Here is a 16,071-nt window from a genome sequence, read left to right on the forward strand (position 1 = left end):
TGCTTGCTGAACCAGCAGGGGCTGGAGGACAGCGGGGACCGGGGGTCAGTGTGGGAGGGGCGCTACCTGCCTGGGCTTTGGGTGGGGAGGGTCCCAGCCTCCCCCAGGAGTGGGCCGGGGTTCAGTCCACAGCCCACCACGGAGGAAGCCAGGACTGGGACGGGGACCCCAGCGTCCATCCTGGCCTGTGACCGGCCAGATGGCATCAGGACCTGGAGCGTCCACGTCCATGGCGATGGGGGAGTCAGGCCCCCAGGTGGGGACTGTGGGCCAGGCCGGCTGGGGCCAGCCCTCAGTAAGGGGTCCCTGTTGCTGGAGGAGGGGACTCCCCTTCACACCTCCCAGTGAATCTCAGCAGCAGCTTCTCCTGTATTAAATGCGTCACCTGGTGGACGGAGCCACGTCCTTGCAGGAGGAGGATGGTGGTGGGGGGGGATGCCCCCTCCTCTGGGAGCGAGGCCTTAGATTTGGCAGAGTCCAGCTGCCCCTCCGTCATCGCCTCCTCACTGGCTCTGTGGGCTTTATTTACAAAGTCAAGGATGCAGGCTCCCTCCACAACCCTCTAGCCCCTGGAACTAGTCATTCCTGGAAGAAATAAATGAGGGGACCTTTCCGGAGCCCCCAGCTCCCCTCGCTCCGGTCCACGATCACAGGCTCCTCTCCTGGGCTTCCCATCGTCAGTATGAGCTCTGGTGACCTGCGCCGTCCTTGCTCTTTCCAAGGATTCTTCTAAGAAAAGGCTGCTGGCCAGGAAAGTGCCTGGGAAGGAGAGAAAACTGGATGTCAAGCCCAGTCCACCCAGCTCTGCCCGGTGTGGCCCCGGTCCACCTGGCTGCACCGTGGGGATGCGGCTCGGAGCAGCATGTATCCAGGTCGGGAAAGGCAGAGCGGCCCCCCGCTCTGTTGGCGTTCAGGGGCCACGATGCCTTGGCCAGAAGTTACCTGTCACCTCCCGTCTCCTGGAGTCTCTGTGCTCCTGTTAGAGAAGCCGGGAGTAGGGGACGAATGCGTCTCTGCTTTGCTGGGTGTTGGGCCCCGACCTTTCCAGGTTTGTCTGTGAGGTTTCCCGGGCGCAGAGGTCAAAGGCAGGGTCTGGGTGGGCCGGGGTGCAGGCTCTGTCTGGAGAAGGCGATGCCCTGGTGTCTCAGGGCTGCCTTCACCAATTGCCACAGAGTGAATGGCTTAAAACAGAAATTGACTTTCTTATAGTTCTGAAGGCTCGAGACTTCCCTGGTAGCTCAGGTGGTAAAGCTTTCCACCTTCAGTGCGGGAGATCTGGGTTCGATCCCTGGCTCAGGAAGATCTCATGGAGAAGGGAATGAAGGTTCATTTAATCCTCACGCTCACCCTGGGAGGGACACTCTACTGGGGAACCAGAGACTTGGGGGCGTAGGGGCTTTCAGGGGAGGTGACTGAGCAGGGAGCAGACCCAGTTTGGAGGACTGGGAAGCCTGGAATCTCTCCTGCTCTGCTCCCCTAACTGTATCACAGGATACCTATCTATAGACCAGAATCAGGGTTCCACAAAAAATCCAAAGCTCGAATGCTTTGGCCACCTGATGTGAAGAGCCCACTCATTGGAAAAGGCCCTGATGCTGGGATAGATGGAGGGCAAAAGGAGCAGGGGGCGGCAGAGGATGCGATGGTTGGATGGCATCACCGACACAACAGACAGGAGTCTGAGCAAACTCCGGGAGATACTGAAGGCCAGGGAAGCCTGGCGTGCTGCACTCCATGGGGTCGCAAAGAGTTTGACATGACTGAGCAGTGGAACAACAAGGATTGCCCCACACTCGCCCGGGAGAAACCTTGAGAATCGATCGTTGAAGACGGGAAACTGAGGCTTGGCAGAGTCTGTAGTGGATGCCGTTTGGGGAATCTAAGAACGGGGACGTCTCCTGGTAAGAACCCCACCCCCACCCCACCCAAGCCTGGGGTCCAGAGCAGAAGGAGGAGGGGAGGGTTCTCAGGGCAGAGGACAGAGGCCACTGGTGTGGGGAGGGGGCTCCAGGCGGGTCCTGGTGGCAGCAGGGTGCGGGCGGGAGCTCCGCTGGGAGAGAGAAGGCTTGAGGGGACCGTGAACGTGTCAGCAGATGTCAGGTGGCAGAGCTCAGATGGGATGGTGAGCTCCCCTCCTGACAGCAGAGACCCTGGTTTTTTTGCCCCCTGCTGTGTTCCCAACACCTAGTGCAGTGCCAGGCATGTAGGAGGTGCTCAATAAATGTCTCCCACATTTATTAAAGCACTGGGGAGGTGGGCTTTGTCCCTCCCAGCAGTACAGCATCCCTGTCCCCACAATTCTTAGCTGACAACTTAAGCAGGCAGCTCACCTCCACTCACCTTCACTGTCCCCATCTCTGAAACAGGGGTAATAATAGTCGGTACTGACTCTGAAACCACCAGAAGGGACACTTTCCCTGGAGCATCTTGAACAGCAAGGAGATCAAATCACTCCATCCTAAAGGAAATCAATCCTGAATATTCATTGGAAGGACTGAAGCTGAAGCTCCAATACTTTGGCCACCTGATGTGAAGAGCCGACTCATTGGAAAAGACCCTGATGCTGGGAAAGATTGAAGGCAGGAGGATAAGGGGGCGACAGAGGATGAGATGGTTGGATGGCATCACCAACTCAATGGACATGAGTTTGAGCACATTCTGGGAGACAGTGAATTACAGGAAAGCCTAGAGAACTGCAGTCCACGGGGTCACAAAGAATTGGACACAACTGAGTGACTGAACAGCGACAACAATGAAGCCAGAGAGAGAGAAAATCTCCCTACGTCTGAAGACTGAAGGCGACAGGAGAAGTGGGCGGCACAGGGCGAGGTGGTCTGATCGCATCACCAACTCAGTGGACATGGATCTGAACAAACTCCAGGACGTAGTGAGGGACAGGGGAGTCTGGCGTGCCGCAGTCCAGGGGCCGCAAAGAGTCAGACACGACTTAGTGACTGAACATCAACAACCTTGAGGGCAGGACCCACCCCCCTCTGGTGGTGGTGCCCCCACCCCAGGCTGGGCACAGGGGCGCCTCTGAGAGTCCCCTCACTCATGAACTATAGTACATACTGCTTCTGATGGCCCGATGCCCATCCAGCCTGAGGACTGGCTGCCCAGCCTTGGGACAGTCACTGAGAACCATCGCATTGCAAAGCCTTCGGAGATGGCCATCCTAATCGCAACTGATGCTGGCGTCACCGTGGGTGATGGGGGCTCAGCCCGACTCCGGTCTCTGCAGTGCAGCTGTCACAGCCAGCAGTAAAGCCACCCTTTGGCGTGCACCCCACGACTGTGTGAATGGTCTCGTCCCACCTCCCCTCATCATGGGAGGGCTTTCCCACCTCAGAGAAAGGAGACACAGGCCAGACACTCTCCTCAGGGCTCTCAGTGCCTGGATGAGGCCCCTCCGGGGTGTCCAGGCCCCCAGGGTGTAGAGCCATTGGCCAGTGGGATTCCCCACCGAACTGAAGGGATGTTCCCAGCCTGCTGTGGGGAGCACCAGCCTTCGCCACCAGGGGGCGGAAGCGCCCCTCCGAGCGGACCGGGTGCAACCAGCTGAGGTCAGCGCCAGCAAGAGGGCGACAGAGCTGGTGGCTGGCTCTTCCCCGCTCCTGTCCTTACCCTGGTGGCCGAGAAGCCTGGAGGCCTGGGTTCCAGGGCTGCACGGACTTCCTGCCGTCCTGCTCCCAGGCGTCAGGCTGTCCATCTGTGAAGTGGGCACATGACTGAGCCATGCCCAGGGCTTTGCAGAGTCCCTGAGATACTTCCGAGCAACCCCAGGCCTCACCCCCAAAGATCCTGGCTGGAGTTCTCAGCCCCGGAGGACTTTCTGACACCAAGTCCCAGTGCCTTGAGCCCATCCTAAAGGTCTTTGCCAGTGCTAGCACCTTGACCATGAAGACAAAACCTCCGGATCAGCCATACCTCAAGGATCAAAGACACCTGGGTCACCATCTCCTGCCACAGCTGCAGGGAGCACGTGGCCCCTGAAGGGCTGTGTGGTTGTTCAGTCACTAAGTCGTGTCCGACCCTTTGCAGCTCCGTGGACGGCAGCACGCCAGGCTTCCCTGCCCTTCACCGCCTCACGGAGTTGGCTCAAACTCATGTCCATCGAGCCGGTGATGCCATCCAACCATCTCATCCTCTGTCGTCCCCTTCTCCTCCTGCCCTCAATCCTTCCTAGCCTTAGGTTCTTTTTCAATGAGTCGGCTCTTCGCATCAGGTGGTATTGGAGCTTCAGCATCAGTCCTAATGAATAGACAGGGTTGATCTCCTTGCAGGGGAAGGGTTTTATGGGGTCTCATTCCCACGTCCCTAAACCCCATCCATCTTACCGATGGGCAGATCGAGACCTGAGAGGTCACCTGACTTAATGGCAGGTCCAGTGGACCCCAGTTTGCCCCCCCCCCAGCCCAGGGCTCCCTCCCCCAACAGAAAGAAAAGCCCTGTGGGTCCCCCTTAGTGACCGGGGTCCTGTACAGGGTACTGATCTCCTGCTGGTGGGGGAGGGGCTGGGATGAAGTTTGGCTCCTGAAGGAGGAGAGGACATGGTTGATGCCATCAGGCCTGGCACAGTTCTTGCAGCAAGGTTACTCTGGCAGCCACGGAGGTACATGAATGGGTACCCCTGTCTCCCATTCCCTTGAACGGAGGGCGTTCCCGTCCCTGAGTCCCAGGCACACACGGGCCCAACCCAGCCCCACCGCACCATACAGTTGCTCAGTCCCCAAGCCCTTACCTGGCACAGAAGCCTCCATAAGTGAGTAGAGGGCCTGGTGGGCACCCAGAGACCCCGTGCCTGCCTGCAGGGTCAGCAGCCCAGCCAGAGCGGTCACGTGGGGCCTCAGGCCCAGGAGGCCCGGTCATCTGACATTTCCCAGGAAGCCAGAAATCAGGGCTTCTATGTCAGTGTCTCCATTGTGAAACCCTGGCTGTGGGCAGTTTGGGTTTTTTGTTTTTCTCCCCCACACCGCGAGCTGTGCAGAACATGTTTAGGGCCCGGATGTGGTCTTCGGCCTCCCTGTTGTCCCCTGCTTTGGGGGCTGGGATGGTTTGTCTCCTCCTAGCCTCTGCCTCAGATTCTGGCCCTGGGGGCTGCCTGCTGCCCTGGCTGTCTAGCCCCCACCCACCCCGGGCCCCTCCCTGCCCGTCACCAGCCCAAACACAGAAGACCCCTGGGTCTCCACTATACCCCCAGCATTGGGCCGTTGCAGACGGATCGAACAGAGGTCTGCTGCTGGGCTCGGGGTTGGGGGTGGTGGGCAGTTAAAGCACTTAGCACTGACGGGGCAGGGTTTTTAAATCCTTCAGCCAGCCAGCCCCACCTCCGGCATTTCTGGCTGGCCACTCTCCCCAGGCCCTCCTCTTCTAACCCTCCTCCTGCCCCGCTCCTTGGACTGCCCTTACCACCCACATCCAGAACCGTCCAGCCACCCTCTTCACGGAGCTGGCCCCTCGTGCCAGTGGCTGGGTTCTTCCCACTGAGTGCACCGAGCAGACGAAGCCAGCCCCCTCCCCCGAGAGCCCGCCTTCAGCCTGGGAACCCGCCCTTCATCCTGTCCGCGGGGATGTGAACGGGTCCTGGTGGTTCTCTGCAGCGTTTACACCAGGGGCAGTGGCAGTGGTTCTGTGTCTGTCCAGTGTGGCCACTTCGTTTTCGTGTATAATTTTATTCGTTTGTTTGCCTCTGCTGGGTCTTCCTTGCTGCACGGGCTCTTCTCCAGTTGCTGCCAGCAGGGGCTCCTCTCTCGTTGCACGCACAGGCTTCTCATTGCGATGGCTTCTCTTGTTGCAGAGCCACGCTGTGGAGTGTGCGGGCTTCAGTAGTTGCGGCCCGTGGGCTCAGAGGTCGTGGATCCCCGGCTCTAGAGCACAGGCTTAATAGTTGTGACTCGGGGCTTAGTTGCTCCGAGGCATGTGGAATCTCCCCGAACCAGGGATCTATGTTGGCAGACACATTCTTTACCACTGAGCCACCAGGAAAGCCCCAGTGTGGCGGTATTGACAATGCACTGAATCCCTTCCCACCTGTGAGATAGATGTTTATCCATCCATTTAGCCAAATATGTACTGCATGCCTATTGTGTACTGGGTTCAGGAATGTAGTGGTGAACCAGTTATCACAGTCCTGGCCCCCCTGGCTTAAGGCATCACATGGAAAAGTCATCAGATGACCAGAGGGTAACCCCTGAGCCCAACCCAAGGTGAAGGCAGTCAGAAGGGGGAGCGAGGAGAGGCGGGACGGTCCTCCAAGGATTTCAGGCTCTGGACTTGATCCCCAGGGCAATGGGAACCAGCAGGAGCTCTAAGTGCAGGAGGGCGCATGGTATGCCAAGGATCACCCCGGTCACCACCTGGAGGACAGGCTTGTCCAGTGACCTGGGTGGCCCCAGGCAGACCAGTCAGGGAGTGTCTGTTGTCCAGGGCTGGGGAGGTGATAGAGGAGGTGGAAGGAGCAGACAGGGTCCACAGTTGTTTCTACAAGGGTGTGGAAACCACCAGGTCCTTCCTGGCCTGTCGTTCACACTGGGTCATGCAGGTCTCAGCCTTGGGGGTCATGGGCTCTGGGGGAGTCAGAGGTCTCTGATCCCTTGATTCTGAGCTCAGGACCAGGGTGTTTGCCTGGCAAGACTCTACCTCCCGAGGATGAGGGTAATGTCTGGTGTGCAGTACGTGCTTGGGAAGTGTTGGTTGATTTTCCCTGGACAGTGTCTCCTCCCCAGTCCATACACCTCATATGAGGCTCTCCTTGCTCCTGGAGCTACAAAAGACGCTCACTGGTTGCTCAGCCTGGGCCTGGCAAACCATCCCACCTGGGGCATTCAGCAGAAAGAGCCCCGGCCTTGGGGGGAGTTGAGCCAGACCTCCCCCAACCCCCGCCATCACCACCTCCTCCACACTAAGGTGCAGATTCCAGTCTCTGAGTGGGGACGGTAATGTGGACCTACACTGTGTCAGGCTAAATTACCAAGACCAGCTGGGTGGGGGGAGGGTGGCGGCAGGGGCTTTGGCTCTCTCATTGAGTGGGGTATCTCATACAGAGAGCCTGGATAGGGGACCTGGGAGGCCCCCGGGCCTATGCAGCACGGGGGGAGGAGGTCTGAGCACCCTTCCTTCCCAAGCTGAGGCTCTAGGCTCTGCCCCCCTCTCCCCTAGTGATGCACGCGGGACTCATTTATAGGAAGATGTGAGGCAGGGCCTCTGGTGATAAAGGCCTTGCTTCGGGAAAGGCCGTGGAGACACAGGAGGGCAGCGACACTGTCTTGCCCGACACTGTCTTGCCCTGTCTGATGGAGAGGGCAAGGGCCAGGGAGCCCCATGGGCATCCCAGAAGCTGGAGGGATGTTGTGCCATGGGCTCAGGAGGCCTGAGTTAGGTCCAGCTTTGCCGTTTGTTTGGCGTCGGGCAGGTTCTTTCGCCTTCTGAGCTTTGGTTTTCTCAGCTGGAAAATGGGCTGAAGACCTCGATCTAGTTAACCTTCATGAGAACCAGGGAGGAGTCTGTGTCCACATGGCGGGGTCTTGAGAACTCTGTCTGGGAGCAGCCTTTAGTGGGGAGGGATGGCGAGGTAGGGGGCACTTGGTATGCCAACGGCCGCAGGGGTCCGGGACCGGACACGAAGCTGAGCACCGTCGGGGTGTGGCCGCAGGGCCTGTCGCGGGGTGGACGATTGAGGTCGGATTGTGCAGTCGTGCGTGTTGGTTTCTGGTGGGCACTCGTGGCCCTTGGAAGAACAGAGGGGACCCAGAGAACGACCCCAGGAGGGCGGACTCAGGCGCTGAAACCTTTTACCGCTAAGGATGTTGCGGAGGCGCCGGCCCCGCCCCTAGCTTGTGGCCCCGCCTCTGAACACGCCCTCTCTTGAGGCCCCGCCCCCATGTCGGTCCCGCCTCTGCAACGCCCTCTCCGGAGGCCCCGCCCCAGCTCGAGGCCCCGCCTCTGTACACACCCTCTCAGAGGCCACGCCCACGCCCCGCCCCCGGCCCTGCACCCCGCCCCTCGGTCCGGCCCCGCCCCCGGGCCCCTTTTGCGCCGGGTCCGCGCCGTATCCGCCGAGCTCCGGGCGCTCCGCGCCGCGGCCGTTCGGAGAAATGATTAACCCGGCGCGGCGGCCGGCGCGGGGCCTGGGGCGGAGGCGCGGGGCCGGGGCGGGCCCCGGGAGGGCTGCCCGGCTTCCTGCTTTCGCCCAAGTTTCCTCGTAGAGGGCGCAGCGCCGGCCGGGGCCCGCGGCGCGGCGTGGCGCAGGGCGCGGCGCGGAGCGCGCGTGGGCGCTGAGCCCGCCGCCAGGGGAGGTCACCATGAGGACTCTCCGCAGGTTGAAGTTCATGAGTTCGCCCAGCCTCAGTGACCTGGGCAAGAGAGAGCCGGCCGCCGCCGCCGCCGCGGACGAGCGGGGCACGCAGCAGCGCCGGGCCTGCGCCAACGCCACCTGGAACAGGTAAGGCCGCGCCCTCCCGGCCGGCCCCCGAGGGTCCCAGAGCCGGGGGGCGGAGGGGGGCCTGGAGCTAGGGACTGTTCCCGGGGGGCAGCTCTGCGCCCGCCAGTGTGCGGAGAAATCGCTCCGCCGGAGTTGTGCGAGCGGGGAGGGAAGTTTAGTGCAACGTGTTTCTAGAACGGAGGGACGAGACCGCGGGCCCGGGGCTGGTCCCAGGGGCACCCCCACCCCACCCCGCAGCTGGTGGATGGTGGGCTGGGCCTGGATCCCGCAAGCCTGCCTTCCCCCGGGGGTCTTCCTACGTCTTCGCCCCCCGCTCCTGCTCATGGCAACCTGGGAGGTAAATAGAGCAGGAAGTATTTATCCCATTTCGCAGATGAGCTTCGCGGGCGCAGTCGGTGGGTTGCTGTGCTTCCTGTTTCTGCGTTTAGGTCCCTTCGGTCTGGAGTGGGGGCGGCTGGCTTTCCCTTGAGCGCGGGGGGAGGGCCCCCGCCCTCCCAGCTGTCAGCAGGGGTGCAGCAGCAGCAGCTGCCTTGCATTCCTGAGACGACCCTCCCCCAGTGAGCCCTCCCCAGACAAGCAGGGGCCGTGGGAAGTCCCACCCCCACCCCACCAGCTTTGTTTGAAGAGCGAGGCTGAGGGAATCCGGAAAAAGAGACGATTTGTTTAGTGGGATTTCCCACCGTGTTTGCTCAGGAGCACTTTTCAAAAAACAGATAATTTCCACCGAAAGGAAAGTGGGAGGGGAGGAGAAGAGAGGGGTGCAGACTGTCCAGGGGGGCTGTGGATTCCAGCGCCCCACCAACACCACCACACGCGCCCTGCCAGATGCTCCACCGTCTGTGGTCTGGGCCACCAGGAGACCGACTCAGCGTGGACACTCGCCTGTTCCTGAGCGTGGCGGGAAGCACAGGGCTGCCAGCCTGAGACCATCCTCTGTCTTTGCTTCTGTCCTCTATCAGGTTGCGAACAGCTTGAGAGTTAGGGACCAGTCGGCCTCAGTTTCCCCATGGGTCAGCAGGCAACGGGCGTTTCTTCTTACAGGACTGGTGTGGGGACAGGGAGGGAGGGACTCCCCTCGGGGCATCTCCCGGTGACCGCGTGCAGCCCTAAGAGGCAGTTCCTCCGCCCACAGCTCTGAGAGAGAAACAGTCCCCCTTCTCGTCTCTCTGCCCTGATCCAGCCCGAGGAGACAGACAGTTAGTTCACATTCCAGGTCTGCCTCTTCCCTGCTGCGTGGCCTTGAGAGTCACTGAGCCTCCCTGGTCCTCAATTTCCTTGTCCTTAAAATGCCCACCTCCCAGGCCGTTGTGGAGATTAAAGGTGAAGATCTATATTCAAGCCCTCGGCATGTGTCTAGCACATACCAGGTCCTTGGTAACTCACGACTCAAGCTCAGATTCACGCTGGGGACATGTCAGGCTGGGCCTTGTAGGGATAGGTTTTGGGGGAGGGGGGCTTCTTACAGGTTCCCAGGCGGCCCTGGTGATAAAGAACCCACCTGGCAATGCAGGAGACCTAAGAGACGTGGGTTCAATCCCTTGGTCAGGAAGATGTGCTGGAGAAGGGAACGGCTACCCACTCCAGTATTCTTGCCTAGAGAATCCCCTGGACAGAGGAGCCTGGCTCCCGTCCGAGGGGTCACGGAGAGCGACGGAGCACACGGGCGTGCTCAGGAGTTTGCTGCTCCCTGAACTTTCACCACCAGCCGCTTTCTCCCGCAGTGGTCAGCGCTACTCAGGGGTCTCCAGGCAGAGATGGGGGCACCCTAGAGTCGGCTCTGAGTCTTCCGGAGCTCAGGGTGCTGCCTGTAGGAAGAGGCCCTTTGGGCCCCCCCACTGTTTTTTTTTTCACCTAAAGGAGCTTTAGGACCTCAGCGCTTTCCTGGGTCCCGTCCCTGGTGGACTGTGGGTGTGGCCCAGCCGGCAACCAGCTCCCCCAGGCTCCTAGCCACCCAGCCTTGGACCCCTGCAGCTCGGCCTGCCCCACCACACTCCTGCAGCCGGGCCCCTGGCTCACTGTGCCTGCCGCCATCCTAACCCGGCGAGGGAGATGTGATTACTACCCCCCACCCCCATTTAGAGGGGCACACCCAGAGGATCAGGAGGCCTGCCTGTGCTGATGCCGCAGAGCACAGCGCCTGCCGTCCTCCCCGGCAGAGAGAGCCCCGAGTCTGGGAGGGGCAGGGTCTTCCCCACTGGTGCTCCGCGGGTGGGGTTCGGGGCCTCTTCTGACTGCGGCCTGCCTGCGGGCCCACCCCGATTCCTTGCACTGTTCCCCAGGACAACAGCCTCGGAGCACGGGGCAGGCGGGACCTGCCTTGCTGAGCTGTGGATGCCTCATTTTGAGTCCAAAGTGAACCCCCTTTTGCTATGTGGCCATGATAGTTTCCCAGGGCAACTGTAAAAAAATGGGCACACACTTGGTGGCTCAGAACAACAGAAAGTTCTCTCCCAGTCTGGAGCGCAGGAGTCCAGAATCAGGTGTCCGCGCGGGGCCTCGCTCCCTCCGGAGGCTGCAGGGGAGTGTCCTTCCTGCCTCTTACAGTTCCCCGTGGCTTCTTGGCCTCTGGCCACATCGCTCCGTCCTCTGTGTCTGTCTCCACCTGGTCTTGTCCTCTGTGTCTCTACATCCAAACTTCCCTCTCTTTCCTCTTATATAGACACCAGTCGTTGGATGTAGCGCCCAGCCTAAATCCAGACCGGTTTTGTCTCAGAGTCCTTTACTAATTACGTCTGCAAAGACTCTGTTTACAAATAAGATCTAGGGCATTGGGAGGACATGAATTTCTAGGAGACCCAGTGCAGTGACCTGGCCTGGTCCTCTGGCTTCCCTGGGCCCCTCTGCCCTCATCTGGATGTGGGACAAAGCACAGAGCACGTGCCTGTGACGGTGGCGTCCACGCATCCACCTGGCTGTTCCTTCCTTCGTCCATTCATTCACCCACTGGCACTGTCCCAGCCCCAGGCATGGAGTCGGAAGTCGAGGAAGGGAGTCAGGAGGTAAACAGGGCTGCAGGTAAACCCATGAGGCCCGAGTAGGTGGTAGTCAGTGCTGGGAAGAGCATAACCATGGGGGAGTGTGAACGCTGACCACACATGGCGGAGGATCATGCTCCCTTCTCCCGTGGGTGTGCAGGGGATCGCTGGGTGCAGTGCTGGCCGACCAGGCCGCACTCACAAACCAGAAACTAGAACAGAACCGTCGGAAGCTGTTTCCTAAGTCCCTGAGGCTGCTTTCCGAGGCAGGCTTGTGCCCCGTGCCCGGCTGAGGGCTGGCCCTGCAGAGGGGTGGGCGCCTCACCTGTCACCCCACCCGCAGCCCCTCGTCCCCTCCCCAGAGGCGGCGTGCTGTGTCCCTGTCTGTCCCCGTGCTGTCCCCAGTTAGCGCCTCGCCCAGCCTGAACCCTTCTGTGTGTGGGGGGCCTTGAACTGCACAAAGGTCATGTTCCTGAGCTGAGGGGCCAGCTGGGGGACAGGCAGAGCCCCCCAAACCCTGGCCTGAGTCCTGCGTTTGGGCCAGAGGGTATAGACCATTAAGGAGCCCTACTCCTCGCACAAATGCCTGAGCCAGGTGCCTGCCTGCCTTCCGGCTGGGGGAGCCCATGCAATGCACGGGCGGGGCCCTCTCACTCCTGCAGACCCATCTCCAAGGCTGAGATGGTGGTCTTCAGAGAAACCGAGGCCAGAGAAGGAGAGGGACTTGACCAAGAGGCCCTGCTAACACTGGGTCTGAACCCTGGTCCAACTTGAAGCCAGGGCCCAGGGCTCATGTCCACTGGGGCCAGGCCGGGCAGGGGTTGGTGGTTAGAGCCCAGAGCCTGCAGCCTGCCTTGCTCGTCCTCCCATCCCTGGCCCTGGAGGGGCGAGGCGGGGGGCAGGGAGCGCAGAGCGTCCTGGGCCCTGCTCTCCTCCTGGGCCCTGAACACTGCGTCCCTCCGATGGGGGTGCCTGCCCCCAACAGGTATCGGGCCCCGTCCCAACCCTAGTGTGGAGGAGGCTGCCTTCCTTCCCTGCAGCAGCCTGCAAGGTGGGACTCCTGCCCCCATCGTCCAGATGAGGACACTGAGGCTCGGAGGCAAGGGGGCCTGTCCAGTTCTAAGTCCAGCACTCTTGCCACCACTTCATGGGGGTCTCTGGGGGGCCGAAGGAGGCTGGCTGAAGCCTCTAGGGTGACCGGTGGTTGGGAGGGGGAGGGGAGGCCAGTGGGGGCCGGTGCTTGCCATCCCCGCCGCCCCCACCTTCTCTGGGGCACCAGGCAGTTAGGAGGGTGAGGGGCGCACCCGGTGGAGGCCTGAACTCCTCTCTTGTTTCCTGAGGCCCCAGAGGCAGGTCTGGAGCAGAGCAGGGCCCACAAAGGGGCAGGCCTCCACCTCCAGGCCTCGCCCGCGGCCCCAGCCTTTCCAGGAGTCCCTGGAGGCGTGTTGTGTGACCTGCCAGGGCTTTGTCGCCTGCTTACTCTCTGCCAGGGTTTCCTGCACGGACAGATGAGTGACCCTGAGAGGCGCGGCCAGGGTCCTGCCCTGCTGGGGTCCCCCTGCTCGCGGCCCCACAGCGGCACCAGCCCAGGCCAGGGCAGCCAAGGCAGGCCCCTCAGAGCCCCACAGTCAGCCCTTCCTGCCCCAGCCTGAGCACGGGGGCCGTGGAGCCTCACCCGGGGGTCCTGGGCTTCTCCCCTCGCCCTGTGCTCCGGTGACAGGTGCTGAGACTGGTTCCTGCCGTCCTGTCTCCCTAGGTGGGCGGGAGGTCTGGCGAGGGCCTCCGGGCAAGAGGAGGTGATGGGTCAGCGTCCACACGGGCCCCTGCCTGCCTGCGCTTTCCAGCGGGCCACTGCCCGAGTCCTCGCTGGGCCTGCACGCCTTCCTCAGGGAGGCCATGGGCTGGGGTTTCACTTCTGCTTTGGGGGAGAAGTCCCACAAGGGCCTTGCCTCTCCACTCCTCTCCTCTCTCCCCCCAGCCCGCCGTCTCCTCTCTATCCCAGCAGGGCTTTATTCTTGAGCCAGCTCAAAACTTTAGTGGCACCGTGGAAGGTCAGCTGCAGAGAAATGGGAAGGGGCAGGACCTTGCCTGACCTCCACCCCCACTTGGAGCAGCCACGTGGGGTGGGAGGACCGTGCGCCCCGGGCTCCTTTCTGGCCCCACCAGGCATCAGGTTGTATGACGCTGGGCGTCCCCTGGCTTCTCTGAGCCTCACTGTTTCCTTCTGCAGCTTGGGCTGTCATAGTCCCCACCTCATGCCGTGGTTAGAAGGAGATGGAGGAAAACCCGGGGCAGATGGTGGAGCTGCGGTGGATGCTTCTAGGGGCACCCCCTGCCCCCCGACCCCCACGGTCGATTCTGATGATATTTGACACACATAACCCCACAGGGCGCTCTCTGTTCCCCAGCCTCTCCTCCAGGGGCTGTGATTATATGAGTCCCATTGTACGGATAGGGAAACTGAGGCACGTGTGGTCCAGTGTTGGCAGAGGTGTGCAGCCGGGGACCCCAGAGCTGGGGTGCAAACTGGAACCAGCCTGGAGGCTGGAGGTGGGCAGGGCAGGATCAGGGTCCACAGAGCCGGATGCCGGGCTGGCTGGGGAACTCAAGGGGGACCCCAGGGCTGGGTGGAACGCTGCTCAGATACAGGTAGAGCCGTGTGAGGCCTGGGCTGCTGGCAGCAGGCAATAATCCAGACAGACCTCTCATCTTGCAAAGAAGATAGAGTCAAATACACTCGCCACACATCTGGGAGGGGAGAGGGTCTTTACTTCATGGTGAGCCTACAGGAGAAGGGACAGCAAGGACAAAGGCCTGAGGCGGACCGGGGGAGGCGGAACCAGTGGGTGCTGGACCCTCAAGGGCCTCGAGAAGACTTCTGCCAAGAACCAGTCTTCCCATCCAAAGCCACGTGGTTAGGGTGGCCTCTGGGCGGCGGACCAGAGGGGACTGGGGTCCCTCCGGAAGGTTCATTGGAGGAGGAGGAAGGACTTGGAGAGGCTGCTGAAAACAGCAGGACCAGGCCCGGGAGGCTGATGAGGCCTCCCCGGGGCCGTCCCCTCGGCCTGACAGAGGCCTGGGCCCCAGGGAGGACTCAGCCAGGCCCCACGGGGCCCCATGTGCCAGCGCCCCGGGCTCCCACTACCGGCAGGACTGGGAGGGGCTGACCCCCCGCAGCCCGACCAGGCGCGAGTCCCCGGCTGTTCGGATTTCAGGGTGGCAGCTGCAGTCCGGCTTCCTGCGGCCGTTCGACTTCCCATCAGACTCTTACTTTTTTTAGCCTGTAAATGGGGAACAGCCTGACTGTCAGAGCCGTAGGCCGGGTCCACACGGGCCTCCTGACGGAGGCGGGCGCAATCTCGGCCGGGTCCACACTGAGGCTCGGTCCTGGCCAGGCTTTCATCCTCCCGGCAGCCTGGGGGCAGGCACGCTTGTGACCCCCCATTTCTCAGGCAGGAAACAAGTGGGAGGGCGTGTGGCCCTGATCATGTGAACAAGCAGCATTCCAGCAGCAGGCCCCGGGGTGGTCGGCCTCAGGTCAGGGGGCAGGCACCTGGCCTGGTCCGCAAGCGTGTCCCTGCAGTGCTCAGAGCCGCCTTCTCCTACCCGGGGTGTGTGGGTCCTGCCCCTGCCCTGCCCCTTCCAGGGTGCGAGCCGGAAGCCCTGCCCACTGCTGGCTCCACAGAAAGGAGGGGCAGCTGTTGGGTGCACTCGGTGGCCTCCTGAAACCTGGCCCCTCCGAACTTCCGTTTCTTCATCTGCAGAATGGGTGGCCTGTCCACGTTACTAGGAGCAGTGGGGCTAGGAGAGCAGACAGGGGCCCCGGGAGCTTGGTGGCCGCCGCCTGCCCCATGGTATGCACAGCAGCAGGCGTCCAACTGTCCCTAAACACCAAGAAGCGGTCTCTGGTGCTGAGCTTTACTGCAGCGACCAGATCCTGAGTTGGAGGGCGGTGGAGCCACCCAGACCTGGTTCTCACCCTTGGGAGCTTATGGCCGTTGGCAGGAACTAACATGGAAGTAAATGGCAAAGGCCAGGACGTGAGTCTGCGTGGGAAAGGGAGGGTGTCGGGAAGGCTTCTCGGGGGTGCTGGCCTCTGAGCCAAAGCTCCAGGGTGAAGAGCTGCTTGTCCAGTAGAGAGCATAAGGACCCCCCACATACCCCAGATAGGAGAAATGGATGCAAAGACCCTAAGGTTTGGCACCAGTACTTTGTCAGACTGGGGTGTGGGGTGCCTGGTGGGGAGGAACCATTCCAGACGAGCCTTGAATGCCACATTCGGGCCTTAGGCTGTATCTGCAGGGCCCTGGGTGGGGGCGGGTGCAGCGAGGAGGCCGACTGTGCAGCCAGAGGTCGGGTGGGTGTGGAGGAAAGACGGTGCAGCAGAGATCTGGGGGTGGAGACGGGCAGGGCTTCAGGGCCAGCTGGATCTGGAGGGCCGGGGATAGGGTGAATGTCACTAGCCGACTCATGGAAAAGACCCTGATGCTGGGAAAGGTTAAAGGCGAAAGGAGAAGGGGGCGGCAGAGGACAAGGTGGCTGGATGGCATCACCAGCTCAGTGGACATGAATCTGAGCAAACTCCGGGAGATGGTGAAGGACAGAGGAGCCTGGCGTGCTGCAGTCCACGGGGTCGCAAAGAGTCGGCCACGACTT

General features: G+C 61.6%; 1 protein-coding gene across 5 annotated transcripts in view; it reads left to right on the forward strand.

Annotated features, from left to right (window-relative positions):
- PRR5 (proline rich 5) overlaps positions 1 to 16,071 on the forward strand; it is a 56,066-nt gene that overhangs the window by 18,528 nt on the left and 21,467 nt on the right. For 2 of the 5 annotated variants that reach the window (XM_065945235.1, XM_065945206.1), the window contains exon 2: positions 8,318 to 8,440. In XM_065945235.1, coding sequence (XP_065801307.1) covers positions 8,328 to 8,440 — 113 coding nt within the window. In that variant the 5' untranslated portion in view covers positions 8,318 to 8,327. Of the gene's footprint in view, positions 1 to 8,039; positions 8,441 to 16,071 lie in introns of those variants that run through there. The other 3 variants (XM_065945200.1, XM_065945214.1, XM_065945219.1) reach the window with 2 other exon arrangements.

Source organism: Muntiacus reevesi, chromosome 1, assembly GCF_963930625.1.
Source record: "Muntiacus reevesi chromosome 1, mMunRee1.1, whole genome shotgun sequence".
Taxonomy (NCBI): domain Eukaryota; kingdom Metazoa; phylum Chordata; class Mammalia; order Artiodactyla; family Cervidae; genus Muntiacus; species Muntiacus reevesi.